The sequence below is a fragment of the Toxotes jaculatrix genome, chromosome 1 (genome assembly GCF_017976425.1).
Source record: "Toxotes jaculatrix isolate fToxJac2 chromosome 1, fToxJac2.pri, whole genome shotgun sequence".
In the NCBI taxonomy this organism is placed as follows: domain Eukaryota; kingdom Metazoa; phylum Chordata; class Actinopteri; family Toxotidae; genus Toxotes; species Toxotes jaculatrix.
Window position 1 is genome coordinate 29,299,692 of NC_054394.1, and position 20,791 is coordinate 29,320,482.

Genomic DNA, 20,791 nt, shown 5'->3' on the forward strand with positions numbered 1-20,791 from the left:
ACTGTCTACGTACGGTTTTTATTTCCTCCAACCCCTCTGCAATGTTACATATAATTTGACAACTTTTCATTAAAACTTTTAAAACATTCACGCACCTAATGTGAAATTAACTGTGGATCGGGATAACTCACACTGCCTGAATGTGACGTTCAGGAACATGGGCTACAGCTTTTTTAGAAACATCACTGTACGTCACCACTCCTGAACTCAGAGCTGTCAGAGGATTAACACTTAAATAGCTGCTAATATCAAATCACGGTTGTTAAAATCAACACTTTAAACACTGTAAAACAGTTCAAGGCACTAAATAAAGTCCCAGATGTTTGTAAGGCAACGTGTTTGAGTGATTATTTGCTGGAGGAAACTTGTAGTTGTTCTTGTGGGCGGCGAGTAACTGACAGCAGACTGTAGCGTGCTGCAGCACTGATACACGGCAAACAGAGGGGGAACTGAAGCCCTGGCACAGGGGTTCTGATGGAATTTCATCAAATCTGAATGCAGAATCAAATCCGCTTATTGAATCCAAATCCTTCTCAATCTTTAACTTAATCTATTAAGACTTAGCTTCCCAAAACGCTCATATGAAAAGAACTAAAACTCAAGTTTTGTCAGGTTTATTACGTACTCTGATTCCCTGGAAGCTTTGCAACAAAAAAGGGAAAGAAGATAGAAAGATCGCAGATTTATTTTACTTTGAGCTTAATGAGTCCAGATATTTTACCAGCTAGAAGCCAGATCCAAACTGAAAGTGGTTATCCCGACCTGTGACACAGTCATGAAAAAATTTCCAGTATTCATGTCTGTGTGTGTGTGTGTGTGTGTGTGTGTGTGTGTGTGTGTATAGCCTTACCTGTGTGTTGAGGCCCTTGCGCTGCGCCGCGGGCGTGTTGGCGTAGGAAGAGATGGAGGAGCTGGTGTTGATGTCATCGGTGTCAATGTTGTCGCTGATGCCGCTGCTCACAGAGCTGCTGTCATCCCAGCTGGACACACACAGACACAGACACAACAGAGGACAGAGAAGTTCATTTTAGATCTCTTTAAACAATAAATCTTCCAAAGTGAAGAGGACGGGTGAGTCCACTTGTCTCTTTGTAGAGACAGACACTGCATTCACTCAGCAGACAGTCAGCAGAGCCTGACAACACAGCAGCGAGGTGTGACGCGTCTTACAGGCAGAACGTGTGTATTTATAGAGCACCATTCACACACAGGGCAACTCAAGGTGCTTCACAGAGGCACAGACAAATAAGACATTAAGATGATGTTAAATTTGCATTTAAAAGACAATAAAAACAAAAGCAAGCGCAAGCAAATAAATAGTTGAAGATTTCATATATACCTACTGTAGGTGTAATTATGTGTATGGGTGTATACTGTATATGTCTACATGTAAAAAAAATATTCTGTACGCTTCATTTTAAAAGCAGTGTAAAGTTCTCTGTATAGTTGTATTTGTGATTAATGTTTGTCTGTGTATGAAAAGAAAAGATAAACTTAATCTGTTAATTACAGAGTTAAATGGAAACAAAAACGCAAATAATACAAAACAAACATGAGTCTTTGACTGCCTGGTGATTCTCTTCCTTTATTCTCTGTCTAAACCAACACACACACACACACACACACACACACACACACACACACACACACACACACACACACACACACACACACACACACACACACAGGCTGAATGGGGTTGTCTATCATGTGAACAAAGGCTCGATGGAGGGGTGACATCATGGTGTGTTTGTGTGTCTGTGAGTTGTTCAAACAGATCCATCTGAACACAGCAAACATGCTGGGAGTTGATGCCGGACGTTTGTAAATATGTGTGTGTGTGTGTGTGTGTGCATATATCCGCTGGGAGTCTGTGGGGTGGGTGGGTGGTGGGGGGGCAGGAAGCCTGGCCAGTTGGCAAACAACACTCTGAAAGGACCAGAGGGAGGCTGATGGTGATGGCCAGGGCAGGGATGGCTGCACCAGAGGACACACACACACACACACACACACGCACGCACGCACACGCACGCGCACGCGCACGCGCGCACACACACACACACACACACACACACACACACAGCTAATGTTGTCAAACTGTCTGTATGTTTACAGTCGTCATGGGTCCATTCAGTTAAGACAAAACACGCAACAACCTGTTGAGAAAGTCCAAAGGTTTTTTGTATGATGACAGTGAAACACACCAACACACAACAATCAACGATACACAGACACACACACTTAAAGGAGCAGTACAGCCTCACACCTTCTTGCCTCTGTAGTTGACACACTGACCATTTCACTTCCTTTCCCATCACAACAGCCAGGGCTGCAGTTAAAGATTATCGTCATTATTGATTAAGCTGTTGATCATTTCCTTTGCCAATGAACCGATTAACTGATTAGCATTTAAAATGCACATCACTTTAAAATGCAAAGCCTCAGATCGCACCTTCAGATTTATCTCCACAACAAAACGACGAACAACAAATCCTCACGTTTTACAGGCTGGAAACACAGACTGATTGATAAGCAATTAACTGATCATCAAAATAATTTACCAGAGGGTCTGTTTTAAAGTTTTTCTTACTAGACAGTACTTGATTTATTTGATACTGATCCCAAACAAGACTTTTTCCAGTGCCTTACGGTCATTTGAGCAATGTGAATGTGCTTTTTTACAAAAACCTTTTTTTTTTTTAACTTAACAAAATAAACCAAAGTTCTAGAAATATCAGGGTTAGATCCTGTGGTAACACGAGCAGCCCAAGAAATACTTTGCCTAAATAAAATACAGTTTAAATTTAGCAAAGTTTCCTAATTGAAATGAGGAAAAATCTGAGATTGAATCTGAAACTTTGAGAACTTGACATTTTTGATACTTGATGACGCAGAAATTTCACTCTGTTCTCACTAAAAAAAAAAAAAAAAGCACTGGCGTTCAGTGCCCAGTGTTACAGATCAGCTCCCATTCATCATTCATCTGTCAAGTTAGATTTTCAGACAAAAAAGAAAGTCAAATTCAGAGCTGCATCGGTCGCCAACTTGGAAACGCTGAATGTTTCCCACCAGCACATGAGCACAACATCATAATTATGGCTCAAAAAAAACTAAACAAAAACAAAGAATGTTCAATGGCTGAAATCCCAGATTCAGATTACCACTAAAATCTAATCACCTGGTGCTTGGCAGACTTCAAGCCAAACACATTAACTGCTTTTTGGGCAACCCTTGCAAGGAACCTGGCAAACAGAGACCGAGGGGAAACGTGTCTTCCTTCTGGATTCACCAGCAGAATAAATCAAACGGCAGCAGAGCGGAGACACTGAGTTTGAGAGTTGAAAGCATCCGTGGAGCAGACGAGCTGAGAGGTGCTGAGAGATTTAGAGTGACCACAACCGTCCGCACACCCACAGGGGAAAGTCCCCACACAAACGATATGTGGACAGCCAAGAAGAAACAGACACACACACAAACCCACAAGGATCTCAACGCTTCCTGAACACGGGCTAAATCAAAGTCATCGTTACAAGAAGGACAAAGTTTCCTTTACACATTTGCACGGACACACACACACACCCACACACACAGATGCATCTACCTGGTCAGGGTGCCCGGGTTGCCGTGGGAACCAGAGCGCTGCGGGAAAATGCTAAGCTGGACAGAGAGCTTCATGACTCCATGCCGCTGAGAGAGTTCACACAGCCAAATCTGTCTCTCTCTCTCTCTGTCTCCCTCTCTCTCTCTCTCTCTCTCTCTCTGTCTGCCTCCCTCTCTCTCTCTCTCTGAGCTTTCTCAATGTCTCTCTCTCTCTCTCTCTCTCTCACCCTGGCAGTCTTCCTAGATCGAGCTCCTTTGTCACTGGTTGCACTGATGCTTCATCCCTCAGGCACTGTTGGTCTCTCACTGGACTAACAGACACAGAGACTGGCGGGGGGGGGGGGGGGGGGGGGGGGAAGGGAAGGACCTGCCCTGCTTTGGTAACGTGAGCCTCCCCCGGGACTGTTAACCACTTCACTGCTGCAGCCGCGCCACTAACAGCGCACTGAGACACACACACAAACACACCCCGAGCCCTAAATAAGCCACTTGAACCTAACAAGAATCAAAAGGCAACACAAGTCAAAGCCACATGATCATACACAAACTCTCAGAAACTCAAGGACAATCCTCGTCCCGCTGCTGCTTTACTGTGTGTTTCCCAGCTATGGTTTATGTGTATGTGTGTCTGTGTGCGCAAGACTACAATTTCCCAGACAGATCCACCCTGACTAGCTGACAAGCCAGTGCTAATTAGAGATCAGGCCAAGCAGCGTGGCCCAGCCCACAGCCTCCCGCTGGCAAAGCAACCCGCCTGTTAACAACCACCAAGCCCTTTACGGCCAATCACAGGAGACGGAGACATTAACCGCGGGCTGCCCCCGGGAGGAAGTGGTGCCAAACGCAGGCCGACGAGGCCTAATACATCATCACACTGAGGAGAAGAGGTGAAGCGCCCTCTGCTCTACCTCTTAAAGGGTCAGTCCACCCAAATCACACACAAAAAAAAAAACATATTTTCTCACTTACCTCTGACGTTATTTAGCTGGGTAGAAAGGTTTTGTCTCACTCTCTGCAGAGGAGGAGAAAAAATGACCTAAATCAAGACATTCCAGAGAGAAAAGCTCGCTTTAGAGAGCTTTCTGCTTTCCCAGAGGGGTCAGAGATCAGAGGTCAAACCTCCAAACTTTCTTTAAAGAGAAGAGCAGAGTGGGGGAGGCAAGGGGAGGGGGGAACCAATGAAAAAAAAAAAAAGAGTTGCCTAGTGGGTCAGCCAATAGGAGTGTCCGGCACTGTCCTGAGAAAGAGGCTGCGGTTGTATTTGTTTAACTTTTCTTGTGTGCGTCCCAGGGGACTGCGGTCAGTTGGTGCATTGGTCGGCCCCGCGGTACTGTAACCCCCCCCCCCCCCCCCCCCCCACACACACACCAAAAAACCCCGACCGACTCTGGCACACACACACAGGCTCCGTGCCGCAGATATATACACACAGACACGCGGCCATAACAGAGCTGTGAAGCAGAAGTAAGGGGATTTCCTGTGTTTGAGGGGCGACTACTGGTCCTCATACTGCGTCTGGATCTTATAACCCCAAATCTCTGTCTCTGTCCACACAGACAGGGGGAGGACGGAGGGAGAACTTTGACTTATTGCCCTCAGGGATGGGGATGGGAGGGGGTGGGGGCACAAATGACACCACGGACAAGTTGACAGGTGAGATCTGCCTCCACTGTAGAGACACAACATGAGAACAGAGGAGCCGGTGTTGTGACTTCATCCGAAATATATCAGCAACATCAGTGACTTGCAAAACACTTTACAACCGAAATCCGGTTCACATGAAGGCACAACATGAAAAACAAGTTTGACTCATGGAGTCGGCCCAATGCAACAAGACTGTTCATCAGTTTTCATGGGAATCACATCTCGGTGATTAGGCCTCGATTTAGCTTGAAATTATAAATTATTACTGATTCAATTGCCGATCTTTGGCAATGATGTGAATTGATATGTCTTTGATATCAGACTTTGAGAAATATGATTATGTTTCTCTGCAATACCCTGCTTTTCATTTCACAGAAGAAGCCAAACTCCTAAAAGTCTAAAATCCTTCAAAGTATTGAAGGAAATCACAAATGATCTGAATTATCTCAAAGTGTAAACAGATAATCTGATAATCTGAGCAGACATGATGCCAGATTCTGATGTGATGCTCTGTGCTGAGGGTTGACATAAAGCGATGATATAATCACAGCGTTTTATTATTTCACAGAACTGTATTATCAAAATAAATGATTCCAAACAAACTGTATAGAATTGAAGAAACCAGGTTGAGGTAAACATATATTGTGAGTAGTTTGTCACAAAATGGCTCAGTGGTTAAAAACATAAGACGGGCACAAGAAGGCTACTTTTGTTGATACTTTTGTTTTGTTGTTGTTGATGTTATTCTCATTAATTGTTTATTTTCCACAAGAGAAAAAGAAGCACTCATATCGCCTCTAAGTCAGTGTAGCCAATAAATTTAAAAGAAGTTTTAAATTTTGTGAAACGTAACAACAGTCAGGACTAAATGGGCACAGCGTGAGGGTGAAGGAGGCCGTGAAGGGGCCGCTGGGACGGGACCCGGCACATTCCGGGCCGGAGCCCAGGAGCCGTGTGGTACGAAAATGACACAGCTGTCCCTGCAGTGACGAGAAATGACAGGACTGGACTGGACTGGACAACACACTCAGGAATGTGTGTCTCTGTCTCTCTCTCTCTCCCGTGTCTGGTCCCATTGTCTCCTGTCTTGGGAAAACATTTGCTATCTGCGCACAGAGAATTTATCAAAGCATTCAGATCCCTCCGGCTGCCTCTCTTTCACACACATTTCCTTTGACTTGCCTCTCTTCTCCCTCTCTCTCTGTTTGATGTATAAACACACACTCCCTTAGATTCGACCGACTGACCCGGATCTACGGTAAAAAAAAACACACCAGTGTCGTCACGCGTGATGCATCTCTGAGCACAGGCACACATCTCCGCCATGTTGCATCCACTCACAGTTAAAAAAAATAATAATTAAAACACTACTGGGACAAACGTGGAATTTCTCGTGTGTGTGCAGACACACTGCACACAAACTGACCTATTGTCGCCTCGATGCTAGAATGAAACAAAGGTGGTCACTGCCTCCACACCTGTGGTCTACAAAAAGGGTTCACGGGGTCCCAGAGGCCCAAATAATAAAAACTTTCCAGTTTTGTTGGGCTGCAGCTACAACTTATAGGCAAACGTCGCCCAGAGTCCCAGAGTCTGTCCTTTTTTTCACGCTCATCTGGCTTGAAACCTTCTTTAAAAGTGTCTCCAGATGATGATCCACTTAAAGGAAATAAAATGTTTTCGGTAGTTTCCTCTCTTAACGTCAAGCCACTTTTTTTTTTCTGCTCTGTTTTTCTAAAGATGCTCTCAGCTGCTTCTCCATCTGAACTTCGTTTTTAGTCTCACAGTGCAAAACTGTGTGTCAAATCAAAGTTTATAATTGTTGATGGAGGAGACTCGGTATCTAAAAATGTGGAAAACTATCCACTATCATTAAACTGCATTATTTTTTAAGAAAGGAAACAATAGATCAATACACTGATTGCTAACAGTATAAGAAAACAAAGTTCAGTATTGACCTTTTCGACTCCAAACTTAGCTCAAACCCACAGAATTTTAATATAAACTCTTGTGGAGACCACAAACGTTCTAAAGATACCAGATATGTCAGGCTGAATTTTGACTGTTTAGTTTTAAAGATTTCATTCAGTGTAAACATCATACAGCTACAACGAGGAGCAGGAATAAGCTGATCCAAAATATTTTTATGAAACTGTCAAACAGTGTGGAAAAGGGGGATTAATCTAACCTTAAACCCACTTAAGGGGGAAATAAAATGGGAAAACTGTGAATTAAAGGATAAAAATCAGATATTAAACAGTTATTTTCCGGTGTGCATGAGAGCATTTGGGGCTCGTGGGACAAAATCTTAGCAATCTGTTGTTTTGAAGGCTGTTTCCAGAGATCCTGACACGAACGGTCTGGCATGCAGACTTCTGTCCCGGAGCTTTTCCTGCAACTCACATGCTGAAACGTAGATAATCAACATTATCCAGTTACTTTAAAGCTGCAACCTGCATGAACCTGCTGACGCCCCGACTTCCAGCCTGCAGCCAACCTCATGAAAAATCAGGGGAATCATGGATGATTAAAACTTACCCTGCGCTAAGTGCTCCACAAACCACTCACTGTAGATGAACTAAAGTCCAACATGCTCTGCTCCTTTGCTCTGATCTTCTCCTTGTAGCCCAGTTCAGATTGCAGACTGGAACAGAGACACTGGGCCAGGCCTCCGACCTCTGAGTTTCCCTTCAAAAACTCCTGGCTGGGTGTTTAGTTCTGGCTGAGGCTCATATACTTCATCAAGACGTCCTTTTCCTCCAAGCTTTTTTCACTCTGTAGGTCACAACTACATCTCAGCAAAGACACTAGACAAAAACAGTGTAGTGCAGTGTTCCACATAAAAAAAAGACTGTGTGGGAGAAAAACCCTTTTCTACCTGAGTGAAAGCCCCACCCTCTTTAGTGTGTATGCGTGTGTGTGACTGTGTGTGTGTGTTTCGTAGGGCAAGGCAGGTGTTCTTGTTAAAAGCTCAAAGGGGGTAGGGGGGAGTGGGGGGTCATGGTCTGCTGATACAGTGTCCATGGCAACCAGAACATCAGTTCTCTTAGGACTCGGTTTCCCTCTGCCCACAACAAACCTCAGCCCCCATCAGTTCTCTATCCTTTACTCTCCATGTAAATTAAGTCCCTCAACCCTAATTAACGCCCCCTCCTCCCACATGGATGTGGGCAGCAAAGTTCCTCTAGGTGTGGTACACTACAAAAAAAATCTCGCCCACTAATTTTGCTCATTACTGATTTCTAAAACTGTGTAACCAAATCTTGGTTTTGTTAGTTATATAGCTTGTTAACTTGGTTGCTAACAGGACAATTGGGTCACAGGGTTTATTTAAAAGTTATATTAGTTAGTTATATATAGTTAGTATATGTACTAGGGATGGGGCCGATCCAATCCAGTATCGGTATCGGGTTCCGATACCAACATATTTCAGGGATCAGAAATTTCCTATCCAACCCGCGGAGATTTTCCATCCATGAACCATGTCTGTGCATTAATGTTGTCTGCTGAAATGACTCCACAAGTGATTCCAACTTTTCAGCACAACATGTCCGCTGTGTGGAAATATTTTGCGCTAGAAACACCACGAAGGAAGACAGCAACGTTTGCAAAGCCGTTGTACCGAGGGGCGGAAGCTCCGTCGCGACCTGCAAGTGGTAATAAGTAGCGATTAGCTCGATGCTAACATAATATGGAGAACCCCATTGACGGGCTAGCGCATTAGCATCGGTCGCGCTATTAACGTTTACACACAAACGATAAATCAAAGCGGGACACCATAACAGGTAAGTCATACAGGTAATTCACACACCAACAATATATTACTCACAGACTTATGTCCCTTCCAGGTACAGCAGGAAGAAAATGAACCGTGAGTGAGCTTCCGCCCCTCGGGATGTTTGAGATTTGAAAAACCTTTATTTGTTGCTGCTACAAGAGCAAGTATACTTAAATTGTGCTGATCACATCAAGTAGCCCTTTTTTCTGTTTTATTTGGAGAGGGGCAGTCTAAGAGAAGGTTACCCTTTATGGGTATCTCTTGAATTTAATAAATATTGACTGTTAACAGGATTTCCTGTTTTTCTGACTTTCTTTTCTGACCTTATATTTACCTCAAGTTGCTTTTTGGGACATACATGTTTACATTCGTACATATCATACTTGCCTGTAGAGATTTATTACAGCATCATATAAAATCAACAATAATGATAATAATAATATTAAAGCAAACAGCTCTTCTGTGGAATAGTTTATACCCTGACAGAGGAGGGCAAAATAAAAATAGATATGGCAAGTTTAGCTTTTACTATTTTGGACTTTATTATAGATTCTTCGGTGTCTGAATCTGAGAAATCACACAGTTGTCTCACACTGAGAGACAACTTGCTACACAGTGATTCCATTTGGTGAACTTTGAACAAATTCATCTATCAGAGGTCACTAAAGACGGACTTGATGCAAAGAATGTGCGCAGCCATCCTCCACGTCCAGGAGTAAACCCACTGATCACAGCAATCCCACTGGAATAAATGGATTTTAATTTCAAACTTTTGCCATTTTAAATGCGGGTGAGACCTGCCCTCCAGGCAGAAGGCTCAGTAATAAATAAATAAAAATGTTAAATGTTGATTTGTATTGGAAATCGGTTAAATGTTCTCACAGCACTGGCTGTTTTTTTTTTCCCACTTTCTTTTTAAGGAAATAAGAGTAAAATCACAAAGATGGAGATTTTTGCAGTGTAGGTGGGAGAGCATTCTGCAGCAGCTGGAGTACGTGGGTGTGTGGCAGCATCATTAACATGGGAACATATTTGGCCTTACAGCTTACACAGATTGTGGGTCAGACTGGGCCAACGTACCCCCAGAATGTCTCACCAGCATGGCTTCATTACAAACACACACACAGACACACACTACATGGACATACAGAACACTGCTTTCAGACTGAACATAGCTGGGAGGCATTTATAGGATTTAGTATTCGAGGGGAGTCAAAGGCTGAGTTAGAGTCTAGATTTCTGCGGAAAAGTATTTGTTTGAATGGTGTTTTCTCTCTGTGTGTGTGTGTGAGTGCAGAAGATAAGGAGAGAGCAGACAAAGGGTAGGAATGTCGCAGACCAAATGTTTAACACATTTTCCTCTGGGTGAATATGTAAAGTTGATAAGTATATGTACAAAAATATTTCCTTTTTTTTTTATCATTTTCTTGACGAAACCACATCTCGAGGTAGACTGCGTCAGTCTGCCACGGCTTAAAGACGTCACTGCGTTTTTTTCTTTTGATCAACCACACCACATTTTCAGCTCCGGTGTAAATGAAGTTCATTTTAAGTTTGAGAGGCTAAGTTTCGTACTTTCCTCTTCGACCTGCGAATGCACACGAGTTACTGATGCTCATCTCATACAAAAGGAATGGGACTGATCCCATTCGCCAGCATGTGGGAAGCTTTCAAGTTCAACACAGAGACTTCACTTCTGGAGCTTTACCATCAAGCCATCGAGCAGTTTAGGACAAAACAAGATGATTTAATTTTCTCATTAGACAAGAGGAGGAACCTGAGCTTTTAGCTTATGTGGTATATGATTACTACAAAGTTCTTGTCTTACTGACAAGTGCACTGGATCAAAAGCTGAGGAAAATTCTTGACCTCAAGCTTGTGGAATTTTTCTCAAGAGCCATGTACTTTGGTCCTCTGCGTACTGCGTGTTTTATTTTAATGCTATGTTTCTAACATTCTGGAATCAAAAGAGGAAAGAAAGAGGAGACATTTTAATCCATGACCTTATGATGAAAGTACCTCCCCAACAACGAAGCTAATCGCTTAAACTTGAACAAACTTTAAAACTTTATTTGAGCACTGTGCTGCATGTCAAAGGAACTGACAGGCTTCTATATTTCATTATGGAAAATGAATTCCACATGAATTCCACTGACAACCACAGATGGTTTAGGTGTGCTCATCATTTAGCCTGGTGCCACTGATCCTGGTAACCCAACACTAACCCAGCCTGCACCCTTCTGCCATCATTAACCAAACACTCCTGGTATTCCAGACACACCCACAAACACACACACACACACAGCAGACTGGGACAGAAACACACACACACACACTGCTGGACAGGGTTTGTGTTGGAGAAGTCCTGAAACAGTAGCTGTGATCAGCAGTGACAGGTTGATGTTGTCTCCAAGCAGAATAGGACCGACCAGGGACAGTATGAGTACGACCAGGGAAGGTTTGGGGGAGTTAAAAGTGCAGGTGAGGCTCTGTTCTTGTGTTCCTGTGTTGCTGTGTTCCTCATTATCATACAAATAGACTCCTGGTTCTACAGGGAACAGGACTGCTGGCTCATGAAACGACAGGAGCAGAGGGAGGGGAGGAAACCGATCCAGTGATTATTATTACAGTGAGAGCCTGGGGGCAAACCACAACATTCACTCTGCTGAACCAGGGGAGCAGGTGGAGGTGAGGTTACAGAGGACAGACAGAGAGACAGACAGACAGACAGGTAGAGGGAGAGACAGGTGGAGCACCAGGTGTTGTTGTTGGTAGCTGAGGAGAAGAGCAGATAAAGGAGGGTGAAGCTCTCTCTTTCTCCCTTAGGCCAACAGGGAACCTGCTCAAGTCCAGACAGAAAAGATAACATATTGGAGCTTGAGGCATGTGTGTATTACAAAACGTGTGTCTACAGCATGTGTGTCTGTAACATATGCGTGTGAGTGTAACATGTTCTAAACAACTTCAGTTCTGTTGCACGTGGGATTAAAATCCTCCTGAGAGGAAAAAAAAGACGTTTCTAACACGCACACACACACTTCTGAAGTTATATAGTTATTCCACATGATGAGGGCAGACAAAATAATTTGTATCATAATAATGTAAACATTTAATCAAAAAGGGCTTTTACTTTGAAGTAACTTCAAAGTAAAATCACACCTGACGCTGTCGACTGAGTGGGGTAGCGGTTGAAAATGGAGGAAACACAAACTACCAAAGGTTAGATAGTATGTTAGTTTGCATCCGGCTGTGTTGTCCCGTGTGTTAACGCGCACTCAGAAATGAACAACGGCACAATGTTATAAATCGGTTGTGTAAGCAGAGGGTGTTTTGTTTCAGGTACTGGGAGGAAGATAAAATACGATCCACTGAGTGACAGATCCATGAGTTTGAGTTCATCAGATGAGTAAGAGAAGGGATTTTACAACTCTGGGGAGTTATCACAGTAGAATTAGACAATTCGCACTGCAGAGTGACCTTCCAGGAATGTGCACTTGAATGCATTTGATTGGCCAACACGGCGCGTTGCCACATGACGAAGGTGTTGCGTTGTGGTAAAAGTCAACGTGTTTTTTGCCAGTTCGTCGTCTTTCTATGCAGCGCTGATGTCGCCAACACAACGACTCAGAGGGCACAAAGGCAAAGCCTGGCAAGTTTATTCAGGGTTATTTGTACAGTGCCTTTATAACACAATTCAAAGGTATTAAATCAAAATAATACCTGATAATGAAAGGTATTAGAATGAGTGACAGCTGTCTAAGTGTTTTAAAAGGCACCTGCTGGTTGGAGGTGAATCTGTCAGTGGGACGTGTTGTTTATGGAGTAAGGAGAATTTAAATAGGTCAACAAAAAAACCCTAAACTTTGTTGTTTCAGTTCCACATGCTCACCAAAGAAAATAAGACTTTCTGTTTTCCCTAATGGATTATCTTGCATTTTATGATTATGTTTTCCCCCATGATAAACATACAGTATGCAGACACCAGCGAGACAAATGTAGAGGAAAGGGATGGGCCGTTCACAGAAACATCTATAACATTAGCAGGATCCTCAAACCACCCTGCCTCCTCATTATACTGATTTATATACGTTTTTCATGTGAAAGCATCAGTCACCAGCCTCAAACTGAGTGATTTGTGTGGAGCTCCCTTCTCTCCTCTTTGTGTCAAGCTCTCATTTGGAAAAAGAGAAATGATATCTTCAACGCCTGAGCGAGAAGGGGAGGGGCCGGGGTCTCTCTAACACTCACAGCTACAACGGCTTCACACCACAAAGACCTTTTCTTTGTCTGCGCTAACAAAGAGAATTCAAATCACAAGACAGACCATTATAGATTGCTTCCTCTTTCTCCTGCCGCAGAGATAAATGACAGGGATAAGCACACACACACACACACACACACACACACACACACACACACACACACACACACACATACACACACACACACACACACACACACACAGTTTCTAGTCTCTATTGTCTTTGCCTTTTTACTCAGCCTCGTTGGTCCTGTTGTCCCATGACTCAGTGTGATCCTCTTTTGCTTCCACACTGCTTTACATACATCTGACAGCTGGTAAAACTAGTTTGTGCGTTTCATCAACAGTCACCACCTCAGCTCATGATACCACATATACCCTGAGTTATGTCCCGTTTTCTGAATGAGCCGTTCGACACCGCGTTTTTTTCAAGCTGCATCTTTTATGCTCCTCATTAGTCCAGAGCTGATCTGATCTGGAGGGTTTTAGCACAAAGTCTTAAAGGTTTCCCGACGGTGAACCTCAGCCTTTTGAAGCTCCTGACCTCCTCATCCGGGGGTCACAAGGTTTTTCGCCCCAGTGCCACGCTGACACCCAACACCTTTCTCCCACCCCCACTTCCTCGCCGGCTCTGAGGGGCATGGCTGCATCTTAAACCCGCAGAACGTTTAAAAAAAAAAAAAAAAGGCATTTAAACTCAAGCAGGTTTATAGATGGGTCACACACCCAGTGAGCAAATACAGGCCGCACACACCTCTGAGCTCAGACCTTCAACTCTCACACTCATGAACTACAAAATGTTGGAGGCACGTACAGGGAAAGGTGCTCACCCTCCTCCACCTGCCCAAACTGCACCATTAAGCCCCCTCTCATGTATAAAATTAGCCTCATCTTTTACAACAGAAAACCAGTCACCCTTCTTTACCCTCCAGCTCCTCGAGTTTGGGTTTATTATGCTAATGCATTTTATCTGCCGATTCCTGAGCTCTCCTAATTAATCCCAAACTAAAAGCAGTAAGCACATTTATCAGACATTCCTTCAGGGGGGGAGAAGGAGGTGTGGTTGGGAGGAAAGGGGGAGCCACCTCATCCCCCTCTTCATGTTAAAACGCTCTCCTCGCCCTTCTCTCTAATCTTCTGAAAGCGATAATGAAGCTTTCTGAAGATCATGAAAGAAGAAATGAAAAGTTTCTGGAGAAGCATAACCTGCCTGCTCGGTCAATTTAAAGCTCACAGGGAGACATGAAAGCACAAAATCAAACGAAAACGAAGAAGGAGAGAGAGAAATCCCCCACGTTTTATCATTTAATTTGCTCCCAGTTTCCTTCTACTCGCTGCGCTCTCTAATCAAAACAAGGGAGAGGGAAAAAAAAAATAAGAGGTGAGAGGAGAGATGGGAAGAGAGGAGGAAAAGGGGGTGAGAGGGGAGAGATGAAAGGTGAGGAGGAGGACAGTTTGTGTTTAGCTGCATCTGAGGGCCAGAGGAGTTTATTGTGAAGGACTCTGTGTGTGTGTGTGTGTGTGTGTGTGTGTGTGTGTGTGTGTGTGTGTGTGTGTGTGTGTGTGTGCTTGCAGGGTAAATGCCAGCAAGAGGGCAAAGGTCAAAAGTCTGGAAGACAGGAAATTAGCCACACCTGAGCATTTGGGGAAAAAGCTGCTTTTAGCCACCATCATCTATTCTGCAGTCCATCTCAATATCAAGCTTGTTCCCTCCCTCTCGTCTTTCTTTCCCACCCCCCACTGATCCTTCTATTTTGCGACTCGGCCTTCATCCATTTCCGTCTGTCAGTTAGCCAAATCCCTCTCCATCTCTGTGGCAGGACAAAGACGGGCAGCATCTCACGCCGACACGAGACGCTCCGGAAACTCCCGCAGAGACACAAATACTCAGTCAATCTTCTCACTTTACTGCACGTAACGGCTGATATGTCCCGATAACACCCACAGAAATACACGCGTTTCACTGCTATTCCTCTATGTTCAGGATCAGTTTATACATCAGCAGCGTGGTGCACTGCACAAAGCTGAGTTAGGTCGCATCCTGTGCAGGGCTACAAGTCTGAGCAAAACCTGCGCAGTATCACTCTGAGAAGTGAAAATAGACGGAGATGGACTAAGACATCCTACAATTACACAACATACTGTGTATTTTTCTTATTTAATGCATTAAACTGCAGCAAGATGTTTTCATGCTGGAATTTTATGACAGCCTGCTAACATCATGCAATACACAGGATATGATGGTGATTCAGCTGTTTTTCAGTTTTCCATTTGTTTTTCATCAATTTCAAGCTCATCTGAAAGGAACAGAAACTGAGCCACTTTAACCAGCGCTCTCTACACAGGCTGCTGTGTTTTTTCCCATTTTCTGCAATCATAACCCCTGTGAGAAGTAATTTCCCTCTTTTATTTACAGGTACTTCAACCACGGCCCATGACATTGAAAGAGGAATCAAGAGAGCTTCAGCTCCCAGGAAACAAGACGACACACCTTCACTTGCAATATGATGAAAGTAGGGAGAAGCAGGAAGCTGACCAGAAAGCGTTACAACCACAAACCCAACTATATTTACCGTAAAACTCACACAACCAGCTCAGTCACTAATGAGCAAACACATGAACACAGCATGTTCAGCAGGAGACATAAAAAGCGGCCCAGTGCACTGAAAGATCACCGTGCTCACCCAACCTGAGCGTGGTCCAGTTTACTTTCAGCTGGACTTAGCAGAGGCAGACAAAGCAACAGTTCTCCTCCTACATTAACTCAACATCACACACTGATCATCTTTAAGACATTTTCAGACCTACCTGTCAGCGTCTCCCTGTCCCGACGACGTGTTTCGATGGAGTGTCTCTCGGACGGCGGCCATGCTGTCGGGCAGGCGGTTCAGGCGCCGTGTGTACAGACCCAAGCCTCCGTCAGTCATATAGCTGCAAAACACAACAAAGTGTATTATGTGCAGGCCCCGTAAAACATGTCTGAGACAACGCAATTAAAGGGCTCGGAGAGGATGATTTGAAGTCGTGCAGTGCCACACTTAGTTTAAAGAGTCTGACCAGAGTTAACACACTCTGTTCTTCCTCTCAGAGCTGCTTTTGTTGTATACAGAGCAGGAAGAGCCCACATCCACATCTAGTTTTCCGGCTGAGGCAAAGCTCCCATCCATCAGGCCTCAACGGCTGACAAAGAGCTCCCACACAAACACCGAAGACAGCAAACTATCTGACTGAAGACACATTTCCCTCATGTGGTCAGTGGTAAACAACAGCAGCCTTTAAGAGGAGTGGCAGCTCAGCAGACAGAGGCCGAGTCTGTTCTCTCTCCCTACAGGAAAGATACCACCATTCATCACCGACACCGAGTCCATCATCCACTCCAGGCTGGGATATTATGATTGACTGAGCTAAAAATATACTGTGCATGCAAGTGCAGGCAAAGTTCGTTCGTTTCATAATGGAAAATTACATTTGAAGGGACTTGATTTATTGGAGGCTGGAGTCGGAGGCTGACCGTTAGCAGCAGTAACACAAACATTCCCATTCAAACTAAAACAACACCAACTAATTCCCCAAATATTTACCAGTGGAGGAGATTCCTAATGGAGCTAAATATTGACTCATTTAGCCCAGGTGTAACTCAATGAAATGTTTGCTGATTTAACGTTGAAGCCGGGTCATAGAAATGGTGAATGCTGTCTGTGTGGGACGGCGACGACTCGCTTTCTGCAGCTGAGTGAGTAGAAAAATAAGCCCGGCTCGAGCTCGACCACCAAAACGCTTTCTGTGTTATCTCTGTGTGGATCTCAGCACACACACATAAACACACACTTACAGCTACATGTATATACAGTATACACACCGTACAGTGTTTCCTACAGACAGAGCCTCTTTGTGTAACCTGCAGTCAAACAGAATTAACATCTGGGCTGTGGCACAGAAACTTAACAGCAACCAGGAGTCACTTAGCAGAGAGCAAACCTGGACAGATGCTGAACAAACTGCAGCCTTTATAATGTTTACAGCTGTAGCTTTCAGCTCTGGTTTGGTCGCAGCCAGTTTCCTCAGGAAAATATCTGAGCTTTTTAGTCGCTAGATCTTTTATTTCTTCAAACAGCGAGGTTAATGAGAGCTGAGCCTGCAGCCTGGAAAACTTAAACAATGAGCAAAAAGAGATTAACCAGCTCTGTAGAGCAGAGGAGATCTACAGCATTGGGTGATGATTCTTTGTGGTAATGTAAATCAGAAAGAAAGCAGCAGATCCTCACATTCGACAAGCTGGAACCGGCAATTATACCAGCTATACCAGCAAGAGTCCAAAGTAAACATGGAGATTCAGCATTTTTTTTCACCAAGCTCCAAAGAGCTGGAATAAACTTCCAGATGAAAGAAGGTTTGACTGACAACCTTTAACTCCAGATTAAAAACCCTTATATTTGAAGCTAGATGGGCAGTATACTATATACTAGTTAGATGGGCAGTATAAAGAAGACTCATGCCACAGATCATAAATCCTGAGCACCACCAAAGTCAGACAAACCCATACCTACTTCTTCAGGCATCACAGATAAAAACTGACAAAGCAATGAAAGCATTATTTCATTCACAGATATAAAACACGTTGTGTGGCAGATTTCACAATAACAATGGAGACAACAGACAATGAAGACCACTGCTGCGATCCTCTGACAGAGAATCCACTCTGAGGGGGGGGTTAGCTGTCCTTTAAGGGGAGCATCCATCATCCCAAAGCAGAAGTCACCTTGAAGATGGCCAGGCGGTCACTCACATGCACACACACATTCACTCACACGCACACACACTTACTCCTTCACACTAATGAGTAACTGAGCCTCCCTGTCCTCCTGTTTCAGATGCCTGCTAACCTGTAACCTTCTGCAGCAGGAGAAACGTGTCCAAACAGGACAGTTTATGGGCTGAAACTGAGCAGATAAGTAGAGTTTACACAGCCGTGCAACCGACAGAAGCAAAAGTTCTCGAGTGAATGAAACTGCAGAGATATTTGACTTGCAAAGAATGTATGCACTGTGGCAGTGACAGCAGGAAATTCACAAAAAGTCATGTTCTGGGAAAAAAAACAAACAATCGCCTACAGAGCTTCTGATTTCTGTTGGTGGTTTAAAACATACCTTTCTGCCTCAAACATGGTAACACAGTCAGTCCAAAGCAAAATAAACAAGTCCAGGTGAGGGTTGATCCCCGATGATAAAAATCTCCAAAGCAGAGGTTTCCGTTTTCAACCGTCTGGCTACTGTCTGTTATCACGTCTGAACGTGCGAGCGGTATCTGCTGCTGTGTGCATAATATCAGCAGGTGAGAGCGTGTCTGACCATGGTGATATCAGAAGAGTGGGCTATCGCTATCAGTGAACTCTCCGTGTGTAGATTACGCGTCCATGTGTAGCCTGAGTGTGTGTGTGAGTGTGCGCTGCTCTGTGGGAGCTCAGTGTTGGTATGCAGCCTCGCTCCTCAGCTACACATGCTCTTCCCTCCTGGCTGGAGGTTGGGTCTGTCTGTGAGAGGTGGAGGTGGAGGAGGGAGGGAGGGAGGGAGGAAGGGAACAGTGGGGGGGTGGAGGGGTGCAGAACGGTACATTGGGCAACATACCCCCAAGCCAAGGAGGTGGGGAGGGGGGAGTCTTGGTCTCCCTGGACCAGAGAAGCCAAAAGGAAAAACGGAGGAGGGGGTCGGAGGCTGAAGAAAACCACTGCAGATACTAAATGTGGTGTCATTAATCATGTTCTCTGTGTTCTCTGTGCTGTAGGATTCATAGAACACAAAATAAATTAACTATCAAGACAGATAAATGTTGAGCCTATTGATTATCGCTCAATTGTTTTTTCAAACCACTGATCAATCTACATCATAATTTCCCTGTGCAGGTGACAATTCTTAACACTTAATTCAAACTAAAGACACTGGAACTATTTTTTTTGACCACAAATTAAATTTCATCCACCTCCATTTCACTGGGTTGGAAGCCAATATGTCAAAAACCCCAGTTTACGAGTTGAACTGCGAGAATTAACTGCTTTAATCCAAATCCCAGCTCCTCCTCTCTGGGTAAACATCCCACCTCTGTGTCGAAGAACCAGTTAGTGGGATGCTAACAGGCCTGTGACAGAGCAAACTGCTAAATGGCCTGAGGATGTAGAGAAGAGGGGGAGGTCACCAGTCTGCGTCTGTTTTAAATGCTTAACCCACAGGGCAACTCCACCTACCACACACACAAACACACACACCCACACGCTCGTACCCACACACACTTCCTCACATATACACAAACACATATAAACACAAACACACTTTATGCCTCTGCAGTTTCCACCCGGCCAGCACACAGAGCCTGATCTAGTCAACCTGCTCCCACTGGAGTAACAGTTTTCTCATTGGCTCATTTTGCCAGCCATCCATCACTTCATCCCTCGGGTTCATACAGCTGAGAGCACCAAATACACACACCAAGCATGTCCTGTATGTGTCGCACACAGACAACATGTCGCGACACTGATTATAGTGCAGCTTCCATCTGAACATCCCGAGCATCCACCATTTAAAAAACCAGTCAAATCCAGCTCAACATAACGTCTTCACTCGGTCACAAAATCTGCGAAATCTACTGCAGTGTGGAAACAACAGAACATCAATGGACATGTTCTATAATCAATTAATCATTTAAGTCATTTATCAACCAGAAATGAAAAAACATTTGTGGGTTCCAGCTTCTCAAATGTGTGGATTTACTGCTCTTCTTTGCTTTAGATCAGTGAACAGGAACTCAAACAACTCGCTACACTTTTTTTTTTTCAACAATTTCCAACATTTTATAAACTAAATGATTAATCAGGTAATTTAAAAACTAATCATGAAAGTGGGTCTTTAACTGCAGTCCGAATAATATCTGACCACCTGGAAATTAGTTATGCTTTCCCTTCCTCCTTGCCTCTGACCCAGCCTGGATATCAAGTTTTCACAGATGACTGTGCTCACCTGCTCACATCACTCACCTGTCCAGGTGTGGCTGTGGCTCGGCCTTTGTCTGCTCAGCCACAGATTCAGACACATGAAGCACTTCAAGAACACTTAGCTCCCTTGACTTGTACAGCTGCCTCAGGGCTGGTGAATCTGTGCAAATGCACTGAGGCCAGAGGAAGTAATTTCCACTCCAGAGTGAGCGAGAGAGAAATGTGTGTTTTGTTTTTGTTTTTTTAAAATAATTTACGTTCATCTGAACTTTAGCTCTATTTCCAAATTCTGGTGTCTCTATCTCTGGATTTCTGATGCCATGTGAAGGAGAGTTGGCGCCGTTTACAGCCTCATCTGATAGTGATGATGACAGCACAAGTTTAAATTGCACAGTGTGAAAGCCAAGGTATGCAGGGGGCCTGTTACAACATGGACACTGGCTCTGAGAGAGCAAATAAACAGGTTATCACCATTTCAGCGTTTCTGCGTCTGCAGACAGAGAGATGGGACGCTAATGGGGTCTGA

General features: G+C 44.1%; 1 protein-coding gene across 2 annotated transcripts in view; it reads right to left on the reverse strand.

Annotated features, from left to right (window-relative positions):
• nav2a (neuron navigator 2a) overlaps window positions 1-20,791 on the reverse strand; it is a 100,234-nt gene that overhangs the window by 27,496 nt on the left and 51,947 nt on the right. For both annotated transcript variants that reach the window (XM_041039407.1, XM_041039349.1), the window contains exons 12-13: window positions 16,092-16,214; window positions 851-980 (exon numbers count right to left, since the gene is read on the reverse strand). In XM_041039407.1, the coding sequence (XP_040895341.1) occupies window positions 851-980; window positions 16,092-16,214 (253 nt within the window). The remainder of the gene's footprint in view (window positions 1-850; window positions 981-16,091; window positions 16,215-20,791) is intronic.